The sequence below is a fragment of the Sus scrofa genome, chromosome 1 (genome assembly GCF_054392235.1).
Source record: "Sus scrofa isolate SSC_HxYL_T2T_F1_AM1 chromosome 1, Sscrofa_HxYL_maternal_Yorkshire_Landrace_v2.0, whole genome shotgun sequence".
In the NCBI taxonomy this organism is placed as follows: Eukaryota; Metazoa; Chordata; class Mammalia; order Artiodactyla; family Suidae; genus Sus; species Sus scrofa.
In genome coordinates, this window is record NC_139383.1 from 45,256,821 (window position 1) to 45,282,737 (window position 25,917).

The 25,917-nt window shown below is 36.1% G+C and overlaps 1 protein-coding gene across 14 annotated transcripts in view; it reads left to right on the forward strand.

The window, feature by feature from the left end:
• The window catches only part of PHF3 (PHD finger protein 3), a 1,103,753-nt gene that overhangs the window by 1,062,736 nt on the left and 15,100 nt on the right, over nucleotides 1–25,917 (forward strand). For 6 of the 14 annotated variants that reach the window (XM_084958279.1, XM_084958296.1, XM_084958288.1 and 3 more), the window contains 4 exons: nucleotides 9,684–9,845; nucleotides 14,580–16,335; nucleotides 22,087–22,396; nucleotides 24,532–24,715. In XM_084958279.1, the coding sequence (XP_084814405.1) occupies nucleotides 9,684–9,845; nucleotides 14,580–16,335; nucleotides 22,087–22,396; nucleotides 24,532–24,715 (2,412 nt within the window). Of the gene's footprint in view, nucleotides 1–8,573; nucleotides 8,761–9,683; nucleotides 9,846–14,579; nucleotides 16,336–22,086; nucleotides 22,397–24,531; nucleotides 24,716–25,917 lie in introns of all 14 variants that reach the window. The other 8 variants (XM_084958314.1, XM_084958308.1, XM_021089298.2 and 5 more) reach the window with 3 other exon arrangements.

The following is a 25,917-nucleotide window of genomic DNA, read 5'->3' on the forward strand; positions in this document are numbered from 1 at the left end:
CAGACTCCTGTGATTGATTATCTTTGGATGTCTCTTAGGCATTCTGAACTTAATGTTTAAAACTGAACTCTTGGTACCTGCTTCTCCGCCTCCCAACTCCATTTGTACCACTTATGCCCACAGTCTCCCTCATCTCTATAAATGCAACTTCTTTTGCGTTGCTTAGCATAAAACTTTGAGGTTATTCTTTACATACCCTCTTCATTCATGTTCTGTATTCAGTTGCTTAGCAATCCTGTTGGCTTTATTTTCATAATATATCTAGTATCATTTTCTTCACTGCCCTTATGGTTTTCTGTCTGGATTATTGCATTAGCCTGTAAGTGGCTTACCATGTGTTTGCCTTTGGGAAAGCAAGTCTCCAGTCTATTTTCAAAAGAGAGCCCAGAGTATTCTTTTAAAAAGTTAATTAGATCAGGTCACCCTTGTCCACAGTGCTCTGGTAACTTTACATTTCTCATGGCCCACAAGACTGACCTTAGCTTGCCCCATATCTCTCTGTTTTATATGTTCTCTCCTTTTTCCTTAAACTGGCCACGAACACTTGCCTTGTTCTATTCTTCCAGCACCCTTGGCATGCACCTGCCTCAGAGTCCAGGTTACTTGATATGCCTTCTTACTAGAAAGCTGCTCTCTTGCCTTGTTCAGGCCTTAGCTGAGAAGTCACCTTAGATGCCATCCCCAGTCTCCTAGCTGCACAGAGGGCTTCTGGCTCCTGGGCGGTAAACTGCCAGTGCCTGTGTCCCTGGCTTTCCCTGGCCATTTGTTTAAAATTACAAGCCACTGTTTGTTCCCTTCTTCATACTCCCTGTTACTCTTTAATTTTATTCAGGTGACTTATCACCTAATATGCTATACATCTTACTTGTCTCACTGTTGTCAAAATGGAGCTTCATGGGAATAGTTTTTAAAATGTTTTTTATTTTGTGGAAAATATCGAACTGAATCCCCATCTCCCTCTTACTTAAACAGTTAATAGTTGGTCTTTTTCCATTTATACCCCACTCCGTATCTCCTCTCCAAGGTTATTTTGAAGCATAGCCCAGAAATCAAATAATTATATAATTTCATCTGTAAATATTTTAGCATGCATCTATCTCTAAAATGTAAGAATTCTTTATTAAAAAGCACATCCATATTATCCTGCCTAAAACAACTGAAGATCTTAATATTTACAAATATGCAGCCAGCTTTCAGTTATTTACCCAGTTCTCACAATATTTTTTTTTAATCTTTTTTTTTTTTTTTTTTTTTTGTCTTTTCTAGGGCCATACCCACGGCATATGTAGGTTCCCAGACTAGGGGTCCAATCAGAGCTGTAGCCACTGGCCTATACCAGAGCCACAGCAACATGGGATCCGAGCCACATCTGCGACCTACACCACAACTCATGGCAATGCTGGATCTGTAACCCGCTGAGCAAGGCTAGGGATTGAACCTGCAACCTCATGGTTCCTAGTCGGATTCGTTAACCACTGAGCCACGATGTGAACTCCTTTTTTTAATTTTTTGAATTGGAATTGAAATAAGTCAGTATATTCATTTGGTTGCTGCATAACTTAAGTATATTTTAGTCTCTGTGAATGTTGCCCCCCCCATCCCCGAGAGGTATATTATCACTGATATTTAGAATAATCTAGGCCAGCCTGTGACACATAGTAGGTAGTCAATAAGTATTTTTGAAGGAATTACTTTTTAAAGGTACATAAATTATGCTATTTTAGGATGGAATTAAAATGTTAAAAATTTAGGGACTGATTACCATTTCACTTTTATAATAGCTTGATAGAATCATCTTGGCAATAAGAGAAATTATTCTGGACAGTTGGGAAGGGGTCAAATGAAGGACAGTTAGGGCTACAGAAAATTGAAAAAATCTGCCAGGACATACCATTATTTAAGGTCTTATTGTTTGCATATCAAGCAAGCACTGTGCTAGAAATGACAATAGCTTATTCAGTTTTCACAGCAACCTTTCAGTGAAGGCTTATAATATCTATATTTTCCCAGTGAAATAATTGCAGTTCAGTGAGGGAGTGGGGAAATGGGTGCTGAGTGTTAATGTTTTTAGCTTAATAGAACTAGACACAGCTCTTAAGAATTATATGTATAACTTTGATTAAAAAGCAAAGCCTTAAAAATTGGCACCAATAATACTACTTCCCTCTGCATGTAAAATCTTTCCAGCTTCTTTTTCTAGGCATTCACACATGTATTCCACATTTTTTGGAAAGCTCTTTTTTAACTATATATATTCTTTTTAGGGCCGCACCTACAGCAAATGGAGGTTCCCAGGCTAGGGGTCAGATAAGAGCAAGGCTAGGGATTGAACCCGCAACCTCATGGTTGTAAGGCCTGTTCCACAGCCACAGCAATGTTGAATCTGAGCCTGTTTGCAGCCTACACCATGGCTTATGGCAGTGCCAAATCCTTAACCCATTGATCAAGGACACGGATCGAACCTGCGTCCTCACGGATACTAGTCAGATTCGATTCTGCTGAGCCACAACAGAACTCCTTAACAAAATATTTTTGATGTGATATGGATTAGAAAGTATGAATAAGAAGGGGGAACATCCTATCTGAAATAATCCTTATTAGCATTTTAGTGTGCACATGTGAGAATATAAAGCTTGGGAAACAGTTTCACTGTGTGCCATCCTTTCCCTCATGCAATGCCACCGTTTACTTAGCATAATGAAGGCTCTGAAGATCTGCAGGGGAGAAACTTTTTCCCCTTTTTATAGCCACACCTGTGGCTAGTGGAAGATGCCAGACCAGGTGTCAGATTGGAGGGGTAGCTGCAGGCCTACACTGCAGCTTGGGCAACACTAGATCCTTACCTCATTGAGGTCAGGGATCGAACCTGCACCTTCACAGAGGCTACAAGTCCTTAACCTGCTGAGTCGCAGCAGAAATTCCAAGAAATTATTTTAACTTCCTTTAACCCAATGTCTGTCTTTTAAACTTGTTTGATAGAAAACCCCCTTTCTGTGAAATAATAGTTTTGCCCAAAGTATGAAGTTGAGTTTGGTAAAAGTTGAAATATTTGTGCACGTTTAAATATAAAACTTGAGAGTATGTTTAATTACAGCAGAAAGGATGGATAATTTAATAGTGGAGTAAGACCTGACTAGGAGAATAGGCAAAGCTAAAGAAATAGAGGAAGGCAGTATTTATATCAAGCCTTTTAAGTAACTGTGTTTCTTTTAAAAATCTGAAACTCAGTGCTAGTGCATTTTACTGAGACTAAATATGAAGCTTTTTTTGCGCTGTAAATTGGAAAGCTGTATGATGAGATTAAAAATTGGTAAAATATATAAATTTGCCCTCTTTGACTCAGTAAACCTCTGTTTTAAAGTTTATTGTAAAGAAGACAAGAGGAAAAGAAGATAGTAGCATTATTTTTATTTTTCAAATTAGTAACATACTGATATTTAAAATGATAAGTTGACCTGACAAATAGCCAGTTTTATGTAACACACAACTTGATGGTGTGTATCATGCCATGGCCTCTTTTTGGAAGGAATGTATAAATCATCCATAAAGGAAAGGCGGGGTGGTGGTCCTCTGCAGTGTTAGATGGGCAGGTAGTGGGGGCTTTGTCAAGAGGATGTATCCCTATAATTTCTTCAAATCACAGGCCTATAAAACAGGTACCCAACTTTTACTATGGTGGCACTGCAAAGAGATGATGTTCTTTTTTTCCTTAAGTGTGATGTTTAGGGCCAACTTTGATAAAAGAGGGAAATAAGTGAGTGTCCTGGAAGTAGCTGAGTTTGGCCTTTGCACTGCCAGCGTGAGTTAAGGCGTGTCTGATGAGAATTCCCTACTGTACAATGGTTCTCCCTTTTGTACGGTGTAAAGCGATTTAAATTAATCCCAGTTTTTGAGAAATTCAGCACATTTAACGTCAAATGGTTTGGTTTTGTTCCCTTTTTTATCTCAATTTACCTCCTCTTTTTAAGATTTGAATTAAGTAGTCTGGAATAAAGTAGTATTAGTGTTAGGAGGACTTCACATAGGCTTGACTCAGCAGATTTAATTAGAGCCATTTGTGGGTGGGGATAGGAGGAATTTTAATGTGATCTAAATTCAGGCTCAAGGAAATTTTGAGTATGATTATGCCAGAATTTCAAAATGAGAATGATACCTGATTCTGAAATATGGGGAAGAAAAAAGGCATATTGTTTTTTTGCTGTATTGCATGGCTATCCACTTGCCTCTTAAAAAAGTCAGGCCGTTGCTTTTTTTTTTTTTTTTGACAATCTGAAATTCCCTTTTTAGTAGTTGTATTGAGTAAGGCTGGCCACTTTTTAAAATTGTATATGTGGCGTTCCCATTGTGGCACAGCGGAAACAAATCCGACTAGGAGCTGTGAGGTTGTGGGTTCAATCCCTGGCCTCGCTCAGTGGGTTAAGGATCCACTGTTGCCATGAGCTGTGGTGTAGGTTGCAGATGCAGCTTGAATCCCGCGTTGCTGTGGCTGTGGCATATGCTGGCAGCCGTAGCTCTGATTAGACCCCTAGCCTGGGAACTTCCGTATGCCTCGCATGCGTCCCTAAAAAGCAAAAAATAAAAATAAAAATCATATATCAAAAACTGAGTTTTAGTTTGCCTGTGGCAGTGGGAGGTCCCTGTGAAAAGGCAGTGTTTTGTAAAGTACACAGATTCTTCCTCTATTAATTTTCTTAGAAGCTGTAGGAATACTCTTTAAAGCACAAATACCTAATTGGGAGAGTTTTGCCATTCAGTACTCTGAATTATTTTAATCAGATAAATGGATTAGGAGAAAGAAATTTCAGGTGGTTTTTTTTGTTTTTTGGTTTTTTTTGGCCGCCCTCTGGCATATGGAGTTCCAGGGCCAGGGATCAGATCCGTAGATGCAGCCAGGGCAGATCCTTATCCCACTGTGCCTGGCCAGGGATTGAACCTGCCTCCCAGAGCTTCCAAGATGCCGCCCGTCCTGTTGCACCATAGTGGAACGCCTCAGTTACTTTTTAAAATGGTTCCTTTGTTCTGAGGGAATTGAAGGAAAAATGAAAGGGAAAAGAATACATGATTATTGATGATGGACTACATGATGAGGAAGACTCTGAAACAAAAGTCATCAGTTAATACAGGGTCTGCTAAGTGCCAGTTTGCAGCCCTTATACTCACCAGTGTAATCATCCCAGTGCCCCCTCTGGCCACTAGCATGATCTCCATTTTATAAAAGAATTTGAGCCACAGAGAGATAAAGTAGGTGCTTTGGTTGTTTGGGGGGTGGTGGGGGCACTTCTATGTGAGATCCCTGGAGATGTTGGAGCTTGGGATAATGTAAAGATAAACTGTTGCAGTTGAAGGAAATTTTGCCGGGAACAGGAGGAGTATCAAAAAGATCGCATTCTTAGAAATCTCGCTGCTGAGAAACATCTCAAATGCAGTCTTAAGTATTCTAATTGTAGGCTTTTGATTTAAGAGGTTTTAAGATGATGGGACCTCAAGGCATCAGTCAGTTTGTGAAGTTATTTCCAGCAGTTCAAAGGTCCCTGGATCTCTTGCTTTTCCCCCTCTTCCCCTTCCAGCTCTCCACTTCTCTCCTTAGTGGATTCTCTCACCCTTCTTCCCTCATCTCTGTCTTTGTAAAGATAACTCTCCCTACCTCACCTCCTTCCCCTCTTCCTCACCTTGTGCCCTTCTCTCACTTATAGAGGACAACCATCTTTTGTCCCTTTAACTTCATTCAGTTGCTTGTCCCCCTTTTTAATCTTTTACCATTAAGTTTCTTTTTTGTTGTTGTTCTTTTTTTCTTTTTAGGGCCACACCCACGGCATATGGAGGTTCCCAGGCTAGGGGTCAAATTAGAGCTGTAGCTGCCAGCCTACGCCCCAACCACAGCAATGTGGGATCTGAGCCAAGTCTGTAACCACAGCTCACAGCAGTGCCAGATCCGTAGTCCATTGAACAAGTCCAGGGATTGAACCCATGTCCTCATGGATCCTAGTCGGTCAGGTTCGTTAACCACTGAGCCACGATGGGAACTCCACCATTAAATTTCTTAAAAATTTTTATTATGCTATTATCATTCTTACTCACTTTTAACTTCTTGTCACCTTGTCCTCTGCTTCCCTGTGTCTGCTTAGTGGATTTTTCTCCTCCTTTGTTCTCTCTGCAGCAGTTAACATTTGATGTGAAATTCTCCTTACCCTTTTGTGATGTTGTATTACCTTGATGCTTCTTTTGCCTGCTCTTTTTCTTCATGTCATTAACATATTCAAAAAGTTAAGTCATTACCTTACTTTCAGATTTGTTCTAACTTCTCTTTTTCTAGGTCATTAAAGTTTAAATTTTCCTAGTCCTTTCTTCCTTCTAATTCTTAGCAAGTATTTCTGGAGTACCTAATATATACTAGGTTATGATTCTAGGTTCTGAAATTTCGCAGTGGATAAGAGACAAAGTTCCTGAATTGTAGAGATTACATTCTAATGGAGGAGATAGTTAATTAATATTTAAATACTTCTTTGGGTAATAAAACATGTTTTCAAGGATAAAGTATGCTAAGGTTCAGTAGGCAGTGGTGGGAGGAAGTGCTGTTTTGGTTAAGATCCTTAAGAAAGGTTTCTGTGAGAAGGTGGGTTTTGGGTGAGACATGAATAAAGTGGGCAACAGAGTGAGCCATGTGGCTTTCTGGGAGGAGAGCTCTCCAGGCAGAGAATGTATCAAGTGAAACTACCTTCAGATATCCTTTAGCTTTCCAGTGTTCTATCAGGACTAGCATGCTTGGAGCACAGTGAGTCAGGGTGGCTGAGTCAGAGAAGTTGGTGGAGGAAGCTTTTCTTAAGACCCTGGAGGCCCTGGCTGGGAGTTTGAACATAAATCTTAAGTGTGTTGCAAGGGTTTGGAGGGTTTGAAAGAAGAATGTTAAGATGATGTGACTTTACATTTTAGAGGGATTTAAAATAGGGTTATGACTTGTGGAGAATAAACTGTGTATGTGTGTGGGAGGTGTGTAGAGAACCCAGGACACTAGGACAGCTACAGTGTAGGCTTGATGGGAGCTGAGGGTGATTTGGGGTAGAATGAGGAGTAGCTGTGAAGGTGATAAATGGGGATGAGATTGGTGATGTGTTTGGTAAAACTGGTGGGATGAGCTGATCACTTGGAAGAGGGACACGAGAGAGGAGCTAGGGGTAGGATAGTTCTAGAGTTTTAGGCTTGAGCAGCTGGGTGAATGGAAGTTCCATTACTTGAACTATCTTTGGAAGGACAGTTTTACTGAGGGGTGAGGGAATGGGTAGAATCAGGTGGAATTGGTGTTTATTTTCTGTGTGTTACTTTTGAGATACCTGTTGGATAGCCTGGTGCACATATCAAATTACCCTGCAGAGGTCAGATGTGAGTTTGCAGCTGGAAAAGATAACTCTGGAGTCATGCAAGTATAGATGGATTGGCTGAGGGTGAGATCATTCAGGGAGGAGTGAGAGAAGCAGGAGGAGAGAGGTGGGAGGGCCTCTGTGGGAGGAGGCACTCTGAATATTGAGAAGTACTAGTGAGGGAGGAGGATGTGGTGTTCAGAAGCTTAGTGAGGGGATGGGGTTCAAGAAGGAGAAAGGGGTCAGTTCTGTCAGCTGTTGCCAGGAAATAGAATAAAGTAAAACTTAATAATTGACCTTTGGATTTGGGTTTGCCAAATCCTGTTGATTCTGCTTTACAATATTGCCCTAAAATTCATAACACACCTTTTCACTCCCTGCCAACCAACACTGTTAATCAGGCTTTAATTGATTTTCTCCTGGACTCTTTTCCTCTTCTGAATCATATCTTTCTTTCCTGATTACAAACAATACAAAATGCATGTTTGTTGTAGCAAATGTGGGAAGCACAGAGACAGTATAACAGTGATGACAAGCCCTTAAATTCCTTATCCACCTTTTCACTGGAGACGTCCCTGATAACAATGTAGTCCTTCCCCCATTCACTTCTATCTCTGCATGTTTGTAATGCATATAATGCATAACTTTTGCTTTTTAAAATAAACATGGTGGAACTATTCATCTGATGTTTAAAATTCTTTGAGAATGTGTGTGAATGTGTGGCAGCATAAGTACTCCATCGTGATGAAGTAGCCCTCTAACTGAACTCTCCAGTTGTTTCCCCCAATTGTATCTTAAATGAATCCTGATGAGTTTTTGTAAAATATATTCTCTAAGCTTTTACTGCATAAAGCATAGAGACTAAAAAGTATGGACTCTATTTTTAAGAGTAATATATGCATATAACAGGAAAAAATTATATTCTCCTATAGAATAATTATTATAATTTTCATCTCTTTACTGCTAAATCTTTTTTTTTTTCTATTTGGCAAAGTGTACGTACACAACATTTCATTTGTGTGTTTGTTACTAACAAGGATCACACTATGTTTTCTAGCCAGCAGTCTTTTTTCATAATTTATTCTAATATACTTTATAATTTACTGGTCAAAGTATATAAGCAGTCTCATGATTCTGTTTGTTGAAAAATTGCTCTTCAAAAAGATTATACCATTTGAAAGTATATTTATAAAAAATTTTGTTCTCTTTAAATTTTAGGATAGACCACTTTCTTGTTGAACTCTTGAAGTTCTACTTGGATACAAAGATGAGGACTAGATAACTTCTTGAGGTTCCTTCTAACCCCTAGGATGAAGATAATAACTAACATTTGTGTAGTGCTCTAAAGTTTACAAAGTGAGTTCTCATACATCATCTTACTTGATCCTCACAACAGCTCTGTGAGGTAGGTAGGACAGGTATTGTTATTCTCATTTTAGAGATAAGGAAACTGATAGAGAGTTGAAGGGACTTGGTCACGTTGTATTTGTTTTAGCAGAGACTTGAATCCAACCCATTTGATCAAAAATCTCTTTATGAGATTTCATACAACTGTACATTTTGAATTGCTGTATGTCAGTGACATTTGTTATATGCAGAAATAAGCCCATTGATAATGTAAATATAGTGTTCAGAGTTTCTTCAATGTCCCCCAGTCCTTTTCCGTGCCCTCTCCCCTGCCATTAAATGAATGACTATCTCTCTTGATTAGGGGAAGGTAATTTAATTATATAGTTATATTAAAACACTTATGATTTTTCCCTACCATTAGGGAAAAGAGAAGTTAACGTTGGGTTTTTTATTTCTCTGTGTGTGCGTGTGAGTGTGTGTGTTTGCCACAACTCAAAAAGTGTATCTGTGTTACTTACTCTCACATGTAGCATAAAGTCTTTAAGGAGTAGATTACGGTTAGAGCTGGAATCTTAGTGTAGTTCTAGCATGAACCTAGAATCACAAGGTTTTCAGGTTATTATACTCTTTTTTTGGGAGGGGATACTGTATAACCAAAATTAAGGTAATTGAGTACTTCCGGTTGTTCATAATGTTCACAAAGATACAGTGAATGACAGGTGAGAGTGAGTGGTAGTGGAGATCGGATCAAGGAGAATGTCAACTAGTCTTCTCTTTGACTAGTTATCTCTTAGGGTAGAATTTATAAAACTGAATTGGGAGCTTGGTGGTAGTATTGTCACATTTTAGGAATAGACCAAGATTTTCAGGACTACTTGGTATTGTTGTCTCACAATGTTTTCTGTACTGCCTTTAAATACTTAGCATCATGAATATTTTTGAAAATTAATTTTTGTTTTTGTTTTTGTTCTTTTCTAGTTGTTGGTCTTGACGATATTATGGATGAAGGAGTTGTTAAAGAAAGTGGCAATGATACCATTGATGAAGAAGAACTGATTTTACCTAACAGGAATTTGAGGGACAAAGTAGAAGAAAATTCAGTGAGATCACCAAGAAAATCACCTCGTTTAATGGCACAAGGTAATCCTTCCAAAGAGGACTAGCTAGAAAATCAAGTGTAGGGACAGTTGTGATAGGTTGTAAACTTGCCAAGCAGTAATTGTATTTTCTTGGTGTTTGCTAATCTGAGCATTTTGATAATCACTTTTGAGATTACATCAATTTTTTGGTATAATTTTAAAAAATTTTTATTGAAATTACACATTCACATGTTTTTGTTTGTTTGTTTGTTTTTCTTTGATTTCTTGGGCAGCTCCTATGGCAAATGGAGGTTCCCAGGCTAGGGGTCTCATCGGAGCTGTAGCCACCGGCCTGGCCTACACCAGAGCCAAAGCAATGCAAGATCTGAGCTGCATCTGCAACCTACACCACAGCTCACAGCAATGCTGATCCTTAACCCACTGAGCAAGGTCAGGGATCAAACCCCCAACCTCATGGTTCCTAGTTGGATTCGTTAACCACTGCGCCATGATGGGAACTCCCACATTCACATGTTTTAAAGAGTTGACTAGGTTCTGTGAGTTTCCAATGCTTGCCATTCTATCACTTATTTGCCCTTCCCTAGAGGAAAATACTGTTAATGCTTTCATCTGGTTTTATTAGTTTTTTGGTGTTTACTTCCATGTCTCTGAGTAACATGTGCATATTGCTAACTCTTGATTATTCTAATATAGATATTTATTGATTTCCCGTTCTGAATGGTGAATTTAGCATTTCACTTTTCTCCTCTTGTTCCCCCATCACACACAAAAGTATATTCTCTCATCTTTGAAATATATAATTTTATAAAATTGGTAGTAACTACTTATTGTGACTCACTTAATAAACTATTAGTGAAGATCCATTCAGTAAATTATAGCTAACTTTTCCTATACAACTTTTTGTTTTTCTGATTTAATAATTGATTTCGTTGTTGATTTGCTTATAGTTTTATATATTTGAACACACAATTTTCAGTGCACATATAGGCACTTACATCCCAACTACTCTGCCAGTTACCTGAATGTTTCCTAAAGATACTTGTGCATATCAGGTATTCTGTCATTTTTGTTTTATTGAGGAATTATCTCTTGGAGCCTTCTGGTCTGCTGCCTTGTGCACACTGGTATGTTAGCCCTGCATAAACCTGATGCATGGCTATTGCTCCAGGATCTCCCTTAACCATTCTTCTGAGGATTCTGTTTTGTATTGTAGTTCCTATTTCCGCCCCCCCCCCCCCCGCCGCCACTTTTATTGGTTTAGCTCCTTCGTTTTAGTGACATAGCTATTTTAACAGTTTTTTGAGAAAAAGGAATATGGATATATATTTTTTGAATCTCCTATGTTTGCAGATGTCTTGAATCTGTTCTCCCTTGGAATTGTTGTCTGATTGAAGCTTGGAAATCATTTCTCTTCAGAACTTTTAAGTGTTGCTCCTTTTTCTTCTATCCTGTGTTAAGTTTATTTTGATTCCTTAAAAGTTCTTTTGCTTTGAATTTTTTTAAATTATAGTTGATTTACAGTGTTATGCCAATTTCTGCTGTACAACAAAGTGAGCCAGTCATGTATATATATATATATATAAATATATATATATTCTCTTTCTTATATTATTTTCCATCATGGTCTATCCCAAGGGATTGGATATAGTTCAATGTGCTGTATATAGTAGGACCTCATTGTAAAATTAAAAAAAAAAAAGTTTTTTATATATTTTTTGGTATGTTACCTGTTTCCTTTTGGAAACTGTGCAATCTTCCTCTTCAGCTCTAATGCTTTGATATTTCTGATAATGTACCTTGGTGTAGGTGTATTTTATGTATTGAGCTGGGTACTTGGTAGGTCTTTTTAAAAACTATTATTCAGTTCAGAGAAAAACCTCTTGAATTTATTTTGTAGATTATTTTCCTCTTTATTTTTTGGCTCTTGCTTCCTGGAACCCCTATTATTCAAGAATGAGATATCAGGGACTGGTTCTTCCATTTTCTTTTTTCTTTTTTTTTTGGCTGGCCTTTTTTTTTTTTTCCCAGGCCAGGGATTGAACCTGTGCCACAGCTTTGACCTGAGCCATAGCAATGACAATGCCGGATCCTTAAAGGACTGAGCCATAAGGGACTTCTATTTAGTTTTCTTTATCTTAGCTACTTTCCACCTCTTTGTCTTTTTCCTCTTAGTTGCTGAAATTTTCTCATATTTATCCTTCAACTCATATCAAATTTTTATTTCTAGCTTCTGAATGTTCTTTTTTGTTTTGGAAATAGTTCTTTTTTAGCATTCTGGTTTTGTTTCATGCACGCAATATCTTATGTTGTCTTTTATAAGGTACTTATAGTGTTTTAAAGGTTTTTGTTTTTTGTGGGGTTTTTTGGTCCTTCCCCCCGCCCCCACCATCTTTCATGTTAAGAGACTTTCCTAAAAAGTCTGATCCTTGATTGCTTCCTTAATGTTTATTGTTTTGTCAGCTGTGAGCATCACTTTTTGGTGATTCCGTATGCTATTTGTGGAGAAATCTCTTATGTTAGATTTTAGACTCCTTAGATTGCTAGCATGTTATGGGAGCCCCTGAGGGAAGGCAGTGGGGGCATTGAAGCTTTCAGTTTATACAAATGCACATAACCTCAAAGTTTCAGTGTACTTCACTGCCACTCTTAAGCTATGCCTAATGTACCTTAGTCTAGAAACTCTTTTTACACTCTTCAGAGAATAAGCCTCCAGACCTGGATTAGGACCTAAGAAGCGCAATTGTGCAGTAGATGGCCTAGGGGAGAGGGAGCTCAAATTCTGACTGTTCCTGGCATAGCTTTTAACTCATCCTCATTTTAACTGCCTGCCTTCATCCCTACCTTAGAATCATCTGGGGTCACCCATTCCTAAGCCTTGTGAGGTGTTAATGGTATTGGTTCTGCCAGCACTGCCAAATTAGTATTTGCCTTTTTTTTGCATCTCCAACATCAGTTACTTCTTGATTATCTCTTGTTTGGCTTCCAAAATCATCACTTCTCTTGTTCTTCCTTTCCTTTTAGATTCATAAGTTTTATGCAGCTTTAATGTGGGATTTTGAGAAGTGAATTAACTGAGATTCATGTATTTACTTCATCTTTTCCTCAATCGAATAAATCATGTATTTGGTATACATTTATAACTTTGAGAAATGAAAAGATAGAATGAATATTATAGACAAATAATGATAAAGTTTGGCTTATACAGTCAGGCTTCAAACTAAGCCTTCTGTTTAGAAAAGTTACTTTAGTCTTCGCTTAATTAATCACTTACTGTTGGAAAAACAGTTTTTTCTTTGAATACCTTCACAGTTGAATATGCTGTTTGTCAGTCACTTAGGTAATGGGTTTAAAAGTTCTTTCTTTATTTCAGGACAGATGAGTGTAGCAGAGCTATAAGTATTGTAAACCATCTTCAAAGCCTTAAAAATCTTCAAAGTATCGATAACAAAACATTAACATTTTAAATTATTATTTTATTATTGTAAATATTAATTTAATAATATTTTAGTTATTTAAAAATGTTATACATCTGAGCATGAGTAATTTTTTAAAGTTGTTAGCTACTTACCTGATGAGTAAATATTTTGCCAGGTTCTGGGGGAATTAGAAAGGCTATTAGGATGATCATTAATTTATTGTCCAAACTGGGACACTTTTGAGTGTCATAACTACAAGCATCTCTAGGACTGTTAGAGACAAATGAGGAGGATGTGTGATACCTTCTTTAAGACTTTCACAGTTCAGTGATGTATGACAAATTAGGAAAATGTTCTAAATATTGGTGCATAGTACGGTTTTGCATTGAAAAGAAAGGAGCTTTTCTTTTTTTTTAATTGGTGTTCAGTTTTCATGCAGAGTTGATTCAGAGATAATGGCTATATATAGGCTTGGATATAGCTTATTTTGTAGTTTAGTTTTTGAGTTTTCTGCTTAGTGAATTATTTAGCTCACTTTTATTTTCAATTTCTTTCCACTTTGTCCTCTTCCTTTCCTTGGAGGATATATCCAGATAGGGGAAGGAGGAAAGTGGATTCTTTGTTAGGAGTATTGTTAAAAGTGGGGTGCTTTCTTAAATTATTTTCATATTTTCCTCATTTTCACATATGATCCATTTTCTTGTTTTAAATTTTTTAAATTATAGTTTCCCTTTTTGATGATCTTTGTATAGTCCTCTAGTTTATACTTCATTTCTTCTCTGAGGAATAGCTTGAATGCTAAAACGGAGACATGAGGAAGCACATTCATAAAAGCATCAGAGTTCTTTTGAGGCTGTGCTTTGAAACTCACCCAGATCCTGTCTGTGATAGGTGGTTTAGTTCAGATTTTTTTCAGATCTGATTTTTTTTCATTTTATATATGTAAAGGTGTTTAGTGTTTAAAACTGTATGACAGTCTTCTTTTAAAATGGGTATTAATATAAAGGAATCTCACTTTATTGATTTCACTCCCAGCTTATTTTTATAGAAAAGAAACTTGATGAAAATATTTCTGCCTTATTGTAAAGTATAATATCAGTCTAAATTTTATAGCGGTTTTTTTTCTGCACCAGAATTGATAGGACTTTGATCAACATAAAATTTAACACACACATATATTTATATACTTATACATATAAAATATGCTTGTCATCATGAATAAACTTTATATTTTCATTGAAGTGGGAATATAAATTTTATAGCTCAGAATAAAGAAGTGATATTCTAAATTGCATTGAAATAAAAACACATGGCAAAATAGCTAAGCTATTTTTATTTATTTTTTTCCCTTGTAATAGAACAAGTAAGAAGTTTGCGACAAAGCACTATTGCCAAGCGTTCAAATGCAGCACCTTTAAATAGCACAAAAAAAGCATCTGGGAAGACTGTGTCAGCCCCTAAAGCAGGGGTGAAACAACCAGAAAGGTGTCAGGTCAAAGAAGAAGTTGGTGCATCCCCAAAACTTGAGCACCATAAAGAGAGCAGGAGGAGCAGCCGACATGCTGGGCAGATGGAAGCAGCAGTGTCGTCTTGTCTTGAGATGCAGGATGAAGCTGGAATAGATTCTGAGCAGAAATGTAATAATCAAGGAGAAGCAAATATGCCTTCTCATGAGTTAAACTGTCCACTCCTTTCAGAGACTTGTGTTAGCATTGAAGAAAAGAAAAATGAAGCTCAGATGGAGTGTCAAACCAAGACTGTTAGTAATCCATTCTTTAAGTTGCCAGATAAGGAAGAACATGAACGGAATGATTCCATTTCAGGTAAAATGGAGGGGACTATTGTTGAAGAATTGAAGGCAAAAGGAGAAGTTGAACAAGAATCAAAGATAGTAAGAGTATCCCATGAAGATGACCATGTTATTGACGAGCCTGCATCTTCTGCTGCTTTTTCTGGTGATGCTGCTTATACAAACCCAAGTAAGATAGAAGAGAACCTTGTAGGTTTGTCTGGTTCTGTGGATGAGGCAAATGAATGTAGTTTGGAATTGAAAAATACCATGGAAGTTGCTGATAAAGCTGAGAACCCCCTTCAGAGAAATGAAATAGAAGCACTGGCTTATTGTAAGGACACAGAGTCTAATGATAAGCAGTTGGAAGGCACCAGATTTAATAAATCAAACTTAGAGGTGGTTAATACCGGTGCTTTGGAACCAGAAAGTAATACTGTAGATAATGCTATTTATGATACACCTGACCAAAGTTCAAAACAGTTGAACATTGTTGAAAGTATTAAAATGGAGTCTCATGAAACAGCAAACCTTCAGAATGACAGAGACAGCCTATCAAGTAGTAATTCTTGCTTAGAGTCAAAAAGCATAAAATCTAAACATACAAAACCTTCAGTTCATTCTAAGCAAACTGTCGCCTCAGATGCTCAGAAAAAAACTGTTACAGCAAAGCATGAATTAATACCTAACAAGACTAAAGTTAATGTCAAAAGTGTGAAGCGAAATGCTGATGAATCAGAATCTAAGCAAAATTTTCATAGGCCAGTCAAAGTGAGAAAAAAACAAGTTGATAAGGCCTCAAATATTCAGAGTTGCAATTCTGGGGTTAAATCTGTGAAAAATCAAGCTCATTCTGTATTCAAAAAGACATCACAGGATCAAAATTTAGTACAGATTTCCAAACCCTTAACTCATTCTTTAAGTGATAAGCCTCATGGTCACCCTAGTTGCTCTAAAGAACCTCATCATTCTGCACAAACTGGACATTTATTGCATTCCAACCAGAAACAGTGCCATAAGCCCCAGCAGCTGGCTCCAGCAGTGAAAACCAATAGTCATGTGAAGGAAGAGCCTGAACATACAGGTGGTGTAGAACATTTTAAGGAAGAGGATAAATTGAAATTTAAAAAACCTGAGAAGAACCTGCAACCTCGCCAGAGAAGAAGCAGCAAAAGTTTTTCTTTGGATGAGCCACCGTTGTTCATTCCAGACAATATAGCTACTATAAAAAGGGAAGGCTCAGATCATAGCTCCTCATTTGAAAGCAAATATATGTGGACTCCCAGCAAGCAGTGTGGGTTTTGCAAAAAACCACATGGCAACAGGTGTGTGTGTTTGCGTATGTGTGATCTATACGTTGAAGAGAAATTGCTTTTTTTTAGGGTGGGATTGGTGTGAGAACTTTTTAATAGAAAGAGATTATTTAACCTGTGAAGACTTTTGCAGAAACAAAAACCCCTCATCAGTCCTGGATATATGATAGAAAGATGGAGCCACTGAATTTACAAATATATCATCCTAGAACACCTTAAAACACATAGTCTGACCAACAGCTGGTATACATGGAAATGTTTTGTCATTGTAACCAGTTAGTGTAATTTAGCCACTGCATCTAAAAAAAAGAATTTTTAAAATCAGAAAATTGTTGTACTGCTTTGGGTCTGTAAGTTATATATTATTTTGTTTGGCTTGAGAAGAATTAGTAATAAAGTGTAAAGGTCATGATAGAAATTCTATATATAATATATATGTTTAAATAACTATGACGTGATACCACTACTTCAGAATTATCAAACTTAACCTTAGAATGAAATTTGATAGCTAAAGTAACTGTTAAATTACCCAAGTGAATTTTGTATGTAACATGGGAAAGAGTGAAACATGTATTTCCTTTTTGCATGTTTTAGTGATTTGGATTTCTTGTGAATTCTGATCTTTTTAGGAAGTGATTTTATAGCATTGCCCTCAACATTCTTTCCTTAGGATTCAGTGTTTTATAGTTTTATGACACTGATGCCCTTCTGGCTCCCCACCCCCACTGTGTATTTTTTATTTGCTAGCTTTTTAAGAAAATGAGAAGAGATGAAGTGGAGTTTTCAGCTGCAAGATTATCCTGTTCAAGCATTCAGATTGCTGTTGGAACGTCTATCAACATTGATACAATAAAAGAACATTGTTACTTGCACATTGTAACATTACCTTTACTCATGAAAGTAAATGTTAGAGTGACTGCCCAGCACAATTAGATTACATGAAATGAAGCCCTTTAGGGAGGGACAGTTTAGTACAGTGTCTTGTAATATATTATTTTGGAGTGGAGGGTGGCAGTTGGGAGTTTTGGGGCTATTCTGTAAAAAGTAACTTTTATGTCAAGGGGTTTCTTCCTTTGTGATTCAGCCCATGACCTATTTTTAGTGTCAGTGATTACTTTATAACAGCATATTGCAGTTTTTAAAAACTGTGACTTGTTTGAATATAGCGCTACATTTGCCCTCACTTTTGTACTCTTTATGCCTTTTTGTTTAAAACACCTTATTCATATATTTTGAAGTAGGCCTGCTAATTTTCAGGCCAAAGAGATTTAAGGGCTAGATCATCCTTGTAAATGCTCTTTTAGGCTAGCCTTTTTTTCTTTGCCAGAATCTTCTAAAAATCATCACACAGACCTGTGGTCAGAGTAATGAAACAGGAGCCTTAAACTAAATGAATTTCTAAAATGAAACTTTGGCCTAGAGTTGGAAGCCATATTAAGTATGTTATAATGTAGATTTTTCTGGAGATAAACTTTTTTGGTGGCTCTATCCCCAAAGGAGTTTGCTCAGGCTTTTAAATGAGGACTGCCACTTTATCAACATCAGTTATTTTCCTAGAATGAGGATTAAATGTTAAGTCCCATTGTTTTTTACCTAATGCTTCCTTTTGGATCTATTTTATAAAACTCAAGAGTTTCTTTGCCCCAGTCTGGAAAATGACTAGAATATTAGATGTATAGGGATTTTGAGTTTACCCTATGTAATTGACATGATTAATACAAATAATACTGGAAACTGTCAATTTTGGAAGCAACATTTAAATTATTTCAATTTTGTGAATAAAGAAGCCTAAGTAATTGATTGTTTTTTTCTTTACAGAATAACTAGCCTTCATGACTTCTTTTGATGCATTCTGCTTAGACATTGAGATTACTCAAAAAATGCACCTGTCATTGCAGCATGTTATTTTTCTAGTTTAATCCACGTATAAGGATATGAATGTATTATGAAGGACATATGTGGAAATTTTTTTCATCCTTTTATCTCATGCACTAGCTACATTGAAAGCAATTTTGTTTTGTTTTGTTTTTGTCTTTTGTCTTTTTAGGGCCTCTCCTGCAGCATATGGAGGTTCCCAAGCTAGGGGTCGAATTGGAGCTACAGCTGCTGGCCTATGCCACAGCCATAGCAACATCAGATCCAAGCCACGTCTGTGACCTACACCACAGCTCATGGCAACGCCAGATCCTTAACCCACTGAGCAAGGCCAGGGATCGAACCCACAACCTCATGGTTCCTAGTTGGATTTGTTTCTGCTGCGCCACGACGGGAACTCCCAAAAAGCAGTTTGTTAATGTGGTGGGTTTTTTTAGCTCTTGTGACAAATTTATTTCTGTAAAGACTATAACTGGCATTTTACATGCGAAGTTACCTTCCTTTATGTGCTTCCACTTGGAGATTTTTTTTTTCCATTTTTTAGTTTTATTGCAGTATAGTTGATTTACAAAGAAATTAATATTTTTAAATGCAGGTTTGTTCACAGTTTGCCCAAACGTAGTTTGACTACTGGCAACTTCTCTTCTTATCCTAAAGACATTAAGTATTGACTGCCTCACAATTTACATTCATGCTTTGTTTTGGCTTTCATTTATTTTCCTGATTCAGCCTTAGAGCAAAGGCTAAATATATATTCATTATTTTAAAAACTGGACTATTTGATACTTTTTTAAAAAGTTATCTTTGAACTTTTAAGTATAAGCCAGGCAGTTCCCTGCCTCTCCAGATGACATTTGTATCTTCAATTGTATTGTACTTTCTTGCTCAGTTGTAGATTAAGATTAGTTAATGGATGAGCTTTAAAAACAAAAAAATCTCCTTAGTATGGAGTCATAGCTTTATACTCAAAACAAGAAAACTTTCTGAGAAAGAAATTTTCTCTTAGAGTAAGTGATTCTGGTTTTTCTCAGGCGTTTAGAGTGTGATAAATATTTTTCTCTGCAGATTTGATTGTTAGTGACAAAAACAATGATTTAATGTTTATGTGGAACAGAATCATTTTATCCTAGAAAAGAGTGAGTACATATACATTCATAGTATTACATAGATTGTTGTTTAAAGGAACCACTTAACAGAACTTGAAGGCTCATTTTGCAATAGCTCCACTGTTAATGAGTTTGTGACATGACTTTTGCTAAGAGTAGGGGTTCTCAATGTTGCCTTTGTGGCTTTGAAGAAACTTGAAAGTTTTCTAAGAACATATTTGGCTTATGCCAAAGAGATTAGAATTCAGATTATATTTTAAATTAGGCTTAAATTACCTTATAGTAGGATTTTAAATTTTGTATATGAACATATAACACAAGTATTTCTGAACTTTTCTGTGTTCAGAAATCTGAACTGATTTCATGCTAATTTGATCCAACTAATCCAGGGCTAAACCCCACAAATTAATTTTTTAGTGAAATGTTTAACATCTAGGTGAAAATCTTTTCCTTAAGTGATTTTGAATATTAGAAATCAGAATTTCAAGGACAAAGCAGAAAATGGGATAACTACTCAATTCTGTTAGTTGTCTGATCCATACTCCCTCATCTTTTTTAAGCATGAGGAATGATATAAAAAAGATATTTTCTCTCTCTGTGATAGTTCTTTTAAAAATATGATTAATATGGTTAATAAAGTTCATTATACTGCTAATACTTCCATTTTTGGATACTTAGTTTCACTTTCAAGTGAATCAATTACATTTTCCCTTAGGACATGTGGAAGTTATTTTTATCAATGCCATTTTTTGTTTTTATTTCTCATTTAGCTGCATTATTTTTTACGTAAATTCTATAAACTGTTAAGGTACGTGTAGATGACAGTAGAGTTTTGAGATTTCCTTTTTAGAACTTCTTAAATTTGAGAAGACATTTCCAAAATAAACTTGGGACATGGTGATATAAGTAATACATTGCATATCATAAAGTGACTGTTCCCTGGCTAAATAAAGATTTGAAATTTCTCTTTATAATTTGTTAGATTTGGATTTGGGGCAAAGCATAGCCATGGTTGTAATACAGGTTTTTAAGTAGTGTCCTATTTAAACTATTCTGATAGTGAAAATACAGGGAAATCACATTGGCTTTCTTTCAGTATTTCAAAAGTATTAGATTAGGTAGTTGCTTTCAAGAAATAGCAGTTCTTACAACTTTGGAACGTGAAGATAGAATTTTAAGTATCTATTTTTCTGTTGGCTGTGAGATCTGTATCATTGGAACATGCATGGACCGACCCATCTAAGATCTCTCAAACATAGAGAAACCATTTCTATCTTGCAAACAAATGCCACATTTTCAATGAATTTTTTTTTTTTAAATGAACCACTGAAGAAATCGTGATTTAACCTGAAAAAGCCAGCACAAGCATCATCAGTTAGGGTAAAGAATGATGGAATTGCAGACATGAAAAAGGTTTTTCTTGGTGCACAGCAGTTGTTGGTCTATAACAGAACAGCACATAAGGAAGAGTAGAGTTTTCTGTTATTAGGGAATGAAGTATTTGGCATGACTTTTTCAAGATACCCTGTAAGGTTTGAAGCCCAGTGTTTTTGATTTTTAGAGTCTGTACATTGATAGGACCACCTGGCCATACCACCCAGCATATTACCTTTGTTAACATCTTTCTGTTGGACAACAGGTTTTTAAAAGGAGTTTTGTCACTGTTGGTGGTGCTACTGTTATCAAAAACAGCACAAAGTCTTTAGATTGTTAAAGAGTATACTTAAATCTTTTAAACATACAACGAATTTACTAACCCAAAGAAGGAAAATGTTAAACATGCTTAAGTGAGCTTTGTCATTTTCCTAAGAATTGGTTGAAAAGTATGTGAAAAAGATAATTTCTCCCTCAAGTTGCTGTTCATATATCTTTGTACTATTTTATTTAAAAATAATTCCAGATATTTTAAGTTAGACCAACTTTAGACTCATGAAAATGTCCTTGCCCCCCCCCCCATTGTTTAGTGGAATTATTTCTTAGATAAAAAGCAGTAAAGGGGAAATGTTAGTAAGGAGATTGTTTTGAAATTTTAAAAAAATTCACCCTGAGGAGTAATATTTTCATGTTAATGTAGCATTGTTATTTAGGAAGACAAGGTTTATTATCTAAAGCACAAGTTCAAATAGTTAGGAAGCACACACTCAAAAGTACATAAAAAGATTCTTTAGCTAAATCATTGTGACTCTATGAACCAAACTATTCTCAGCTCAAAAAATAGTTATATAGTTAAGGTGCCTAAAAAGGAACTATTTGTGAGTCTTCATTGTTAGTTTTGATTTGCATTTTTGTTTCATCCGATTTTTTTCTTTTTGTAATTTAAAATCAGTCGTTGGATAAATGACCTTAATTTTAGGTATGATTTCAGATCTGTGTGGTAACTTAGATGGATTGTCTATGATCAGGTTATTATAGTACTTATTACCCTTCTCAGTGAAGAAATGCTGTTATTCTGTGCTTTGTTATTCTATGCTATTCAATGTGCTGACAAATGTCAGTTGCCCTTCATCATTACGACCCCCACTACCACCTTAGCATTTTCTCACTCATGCTAGAGGGGAAATATTTGACTTAAAAGTTCCATTTTTGTAGAATGTTATTTTCTTTGGAAACTTTTTTCCATGCTGATTTTGATTTGATAGAGTGGATAAAGATAGAAAACTTGCAAAATATCAGAAAAATAAAATTTCAATTTAGGCTCACTTAGCATTGGTTTTTAAGAAAATGTATCAAATCAATTTTTTTGTTTTGTTTTGTTTTGTTTTTTTTTTTTTTCCCTTTCCAGGTTTATGGTTGGCTGTGGGAGATGTGATGACTGGTTTCATGGTGATTGTGTTGGGTTAAGTCTTTCTCAAGCACAGCAAATGGGAGAGGAAGACAAAGAATATGTGTGTGTGAAATGTTGTGCAGAAGAAGACAAAAAGTCTGAAATTGTAGATCCAGATATTTTGGGAAACCAGGCTAAAGTTGAAGTCCATAGTGAAGATAAAGCCATGGAATATGAAAAGCTTGGGTTATCAAAGCACACTACAACAAATGACAAAACCAAATGTGTAGATGATACAGTGAAGCACAAGGTCAAAATTTTAAAACGGGTGAGCTACTCATTAATGCATTCTTTTTATTTAAGAACTTTGTGTGGACTGAGAATTTGAAATTTCTCTCTAGATCTCACTGTAGTATACATTTTCATATTCATTTTTCCATAAAAATGAATTTGTATTTAAAATATTTTGTCAGTCTTGGTGAAACCAGGTAGTGACATCTTCAAAATGTGCAGATCCAATTCTTGCAGTCTGTGCATATATCTAGTCTCTAGTTTGGTGCTTGGATTTTCTGTGGTAGAATGTGTGTGTGATCTGGTGATAAGTGTAAATTGTGCTTGCTGATAAATTTTTAAAGTTTTTCAGTCCATAAATATCTATGAATCCTTAAACCATATTTGGCATTATTATTTTCAAGTGGAACAGTTCTCTGTAAGGAAAAGTAATCTTAGTTCTTTTGATTTTTTTTTGTCCCAGTTTTTGCTTGGAATCCTTATCTCATAATTTTTCTCTTAAGATGTAGACTCTTAAAAAGTTGTCAGTTTTCCCTAATCTTGTTTTTAACTATGTTCTTGTAGTAGTTTCTAAATAGAAATTTTAAAATGTTTAGTCAGCTATAGGAGAAATGTATAAAGCACTTTACCTGATTAAAATTTTACTTTTATTGCCTACCTTTTTATTTCCTATGATTTTTCTAACATTATTTTGTTATTCTTGTAGGTAGTGCTAGGGAGGAAACATTGGCAACAAATGTCTGTGGATAGTCAAGTATGATAATCCAAAACACAACAAACACGAGTTATAAAGTTGGAAGGAACCCGGAAATCTTTTAGTCCAGCCATTCATATTGAAGAACATATTCTTCCCCAAATCTTCTCTATTCTTTACCTGTTCTTTTAGACACTCCTTATATGATGAACATGGATTAAATTGCAGTTTGCCAAATCCTTGTGGCATCATCCAACGTTTTCTGTCTGCCAAGACTTTTAGTGAATCAGGTTATGTCTTTGTGACATTTTTTTCTGCTGTTTGATTAGCATCACAGTAGTTGATAATATAGAACTGAGAGCTTCATTGAAAAGTTTATAGAAAGCCTTTGGAAAAGTTTTGTTAAGTTTTTTTTGGGGGGGGATTCTTTTTCAGGCTGTACCCGCAGCATATGGAAGTTTCCAGGCTAGGGGCCTATGCCACAGCAATGCCAGATCCTTTAACCCACTGAGTGGGGCCAGGGATTGAACCCATGTCCTCATGGATATTACTAGTTGGATTCATTTCCACTGAGCCACAAAAGGAACTCCCTGCTTACTTTTCTTTTTGATGTTGAACTGGTGAATACTGTTTGGACTAGTCTGATTTTTTTAGTTTATGAAATCTGCTTTTTAAATATCACTTCCTATTTGTAGAGTTTGTTGAATCATTTATTGAGTTCCTATTGTGTGACAAACATGGTACCAGACTTGTACCAATAGCATTGATTGAAAAATGTTCCTGCTCTCAAGTAAGTCTAGTTGAAGAGGTAAAAGGTAAGCAAGTAAATGAAAAATTAGAGGATTCTTGGTCTAGAAAAAAAAATCATTTTTTTATGTATTCTTTTTAAAACCTATATTTTTATACACAGGATTCTTCTCACTAATAGTGGTTTCATTTGTAGTTTTTTGTGGGTTATAATTAGGACAAGAGTAGTAGGTATCCTGATGGTTTGTTCTACCTTGTATTAATTATAATTGCCAGAAGGTAAACTAAGAATTTGGTACTTTTATTGTAGGTAAATGTGACCTCATTTGTTTTAGGAAGTAAAAAATATTGGTAATTTAATTCTCCACAATTTCTCCCTCCCCCCTTTTTTCATATCCACAGCCAATTAAGAGAACTCTCATTATCTTATATCTAATCTTCTTTCTAGTACTGCTATCGAGAACATAATATCAATGTTTTTTTAGTTCTCCTTTACAGGCTATTGTGTGTTCTGCAGAAAAATAGGTGCTGAACAAATGGATTTTGGATAAGAGTAAATGTCCTTTTTGCAAAAATTGAGAGTTTTATATATCTTCAAAAAATAGTTATTGGGCTAAAAATGGAATATGTTAGGTTGTAATACTAATTAACATACACTGTTGAAGCTTGCTTTGTATTTAAAGATTGTTTAAAGGTTTTCATTCTAATGAATTAAATACTATTTTTTCCAGGAATCTGGTGAAGGCAAAAGCTCATCAGACTGCAGGGACAGTGAAATTAAAAAATGGCAGCTAGCTCCTCTTCGAAAAATGGGACAACCAGTTTTACCTCGGAGATCCTCAGAAGAAAAAGGTGAAAAAATACCAAAAGAGTCTACAACTGTTATTTGCACAGGAGAAAAAGCTTCAAAACCAGGTAGTAAGAATAATAGGAATCTTTTAATATACTAATATATTTATATTTTATTTCATACATGATCAGTATATTTAGGGAAATTAAAATTTTTTTTTACATTGTAATGGCAAGAAAAATAGTTTAGGTGATTGACTTGACTTGAAATAAAAAGATATTTCTTTAAATTCTGGGGAAGTACTAATGAAGTAGTAAGACAAGACCCCTGACTTCGTGGTACTTAAATACCAATGGAAAATGACAGTAAATAGGCAAATGAAATGGTATGCTTTTTTAGAGAATTTCGACACTATAGAAAAAGTTGAGTGATGGGATAGAGAGTCAGGGTCAAGGAGAGTGGTGCACTCTTGTTTCAGAGAGAATGGAGGGGTTACGAGGTAGGGTGTGAAGGATGCACAGTTGTTTGGAAGGAGGGAACACATAGGGCACAGCCAATCTGGAGACTTTGGGGTAGAAACAGTCTCTGCCTTTGTGAAGAGAGTCATGGTGGAATGATTAGAATGTAGTATACGAGGGATAGAATGGTGGCAGAAAATGAGTTTAGAGAAATTATGTAGGAACTTTGAGGCCATGACAAGAGTTTATTTTTTTATTTTATTCTGAATACAATGGGAAATCTTTAGAGGAATTTGTACAAGGAAATTATGACTCATTCTGGTTTTCTGTGGAGATTGGACAGATGGGAGCAGAGTAGACCAGTTAGTCTATAGAAGTATCCTAGGAAAGAAATAATGGTAGCTTACAACAGAGGTACCAGGAAGATACGGTGAAGTGGCCAGATTCAGATAGACTTGGTAGACTTGGCAGAACTTGGTGACAGGTTAGATAGATAGGTGAAGGAAAGAAGAGTCTTAGCGAGTGAGTAGATCAATGTTGGTGCTATTTGCAGAGATGCGAAAGAGATTGGGGGAGGAAAGTTGATGAATTGGTTTACAATCCATGAAGAAATTGGAGGGTAGGAAAGCTTCGTGGTAGGAAACTAGATCTTGTGCATTGTAACAATAGGGAACATGTATCTGGTAGGTGAGGTAGGTTAGATTTGGTGATAAGAAAATAGCTGACATTATTTTTGCTTCCTCAGTCAAGTTGAAGTTGGAAAATCAAATGAGGTTGAAGTTGGGGAAGGAGGTATTGGTTTGAAAAGAAAGGAGAAACAGCATAAAATAGATGTTTTGGAGATTGGGAGATCAAATTGACTAGGAAGT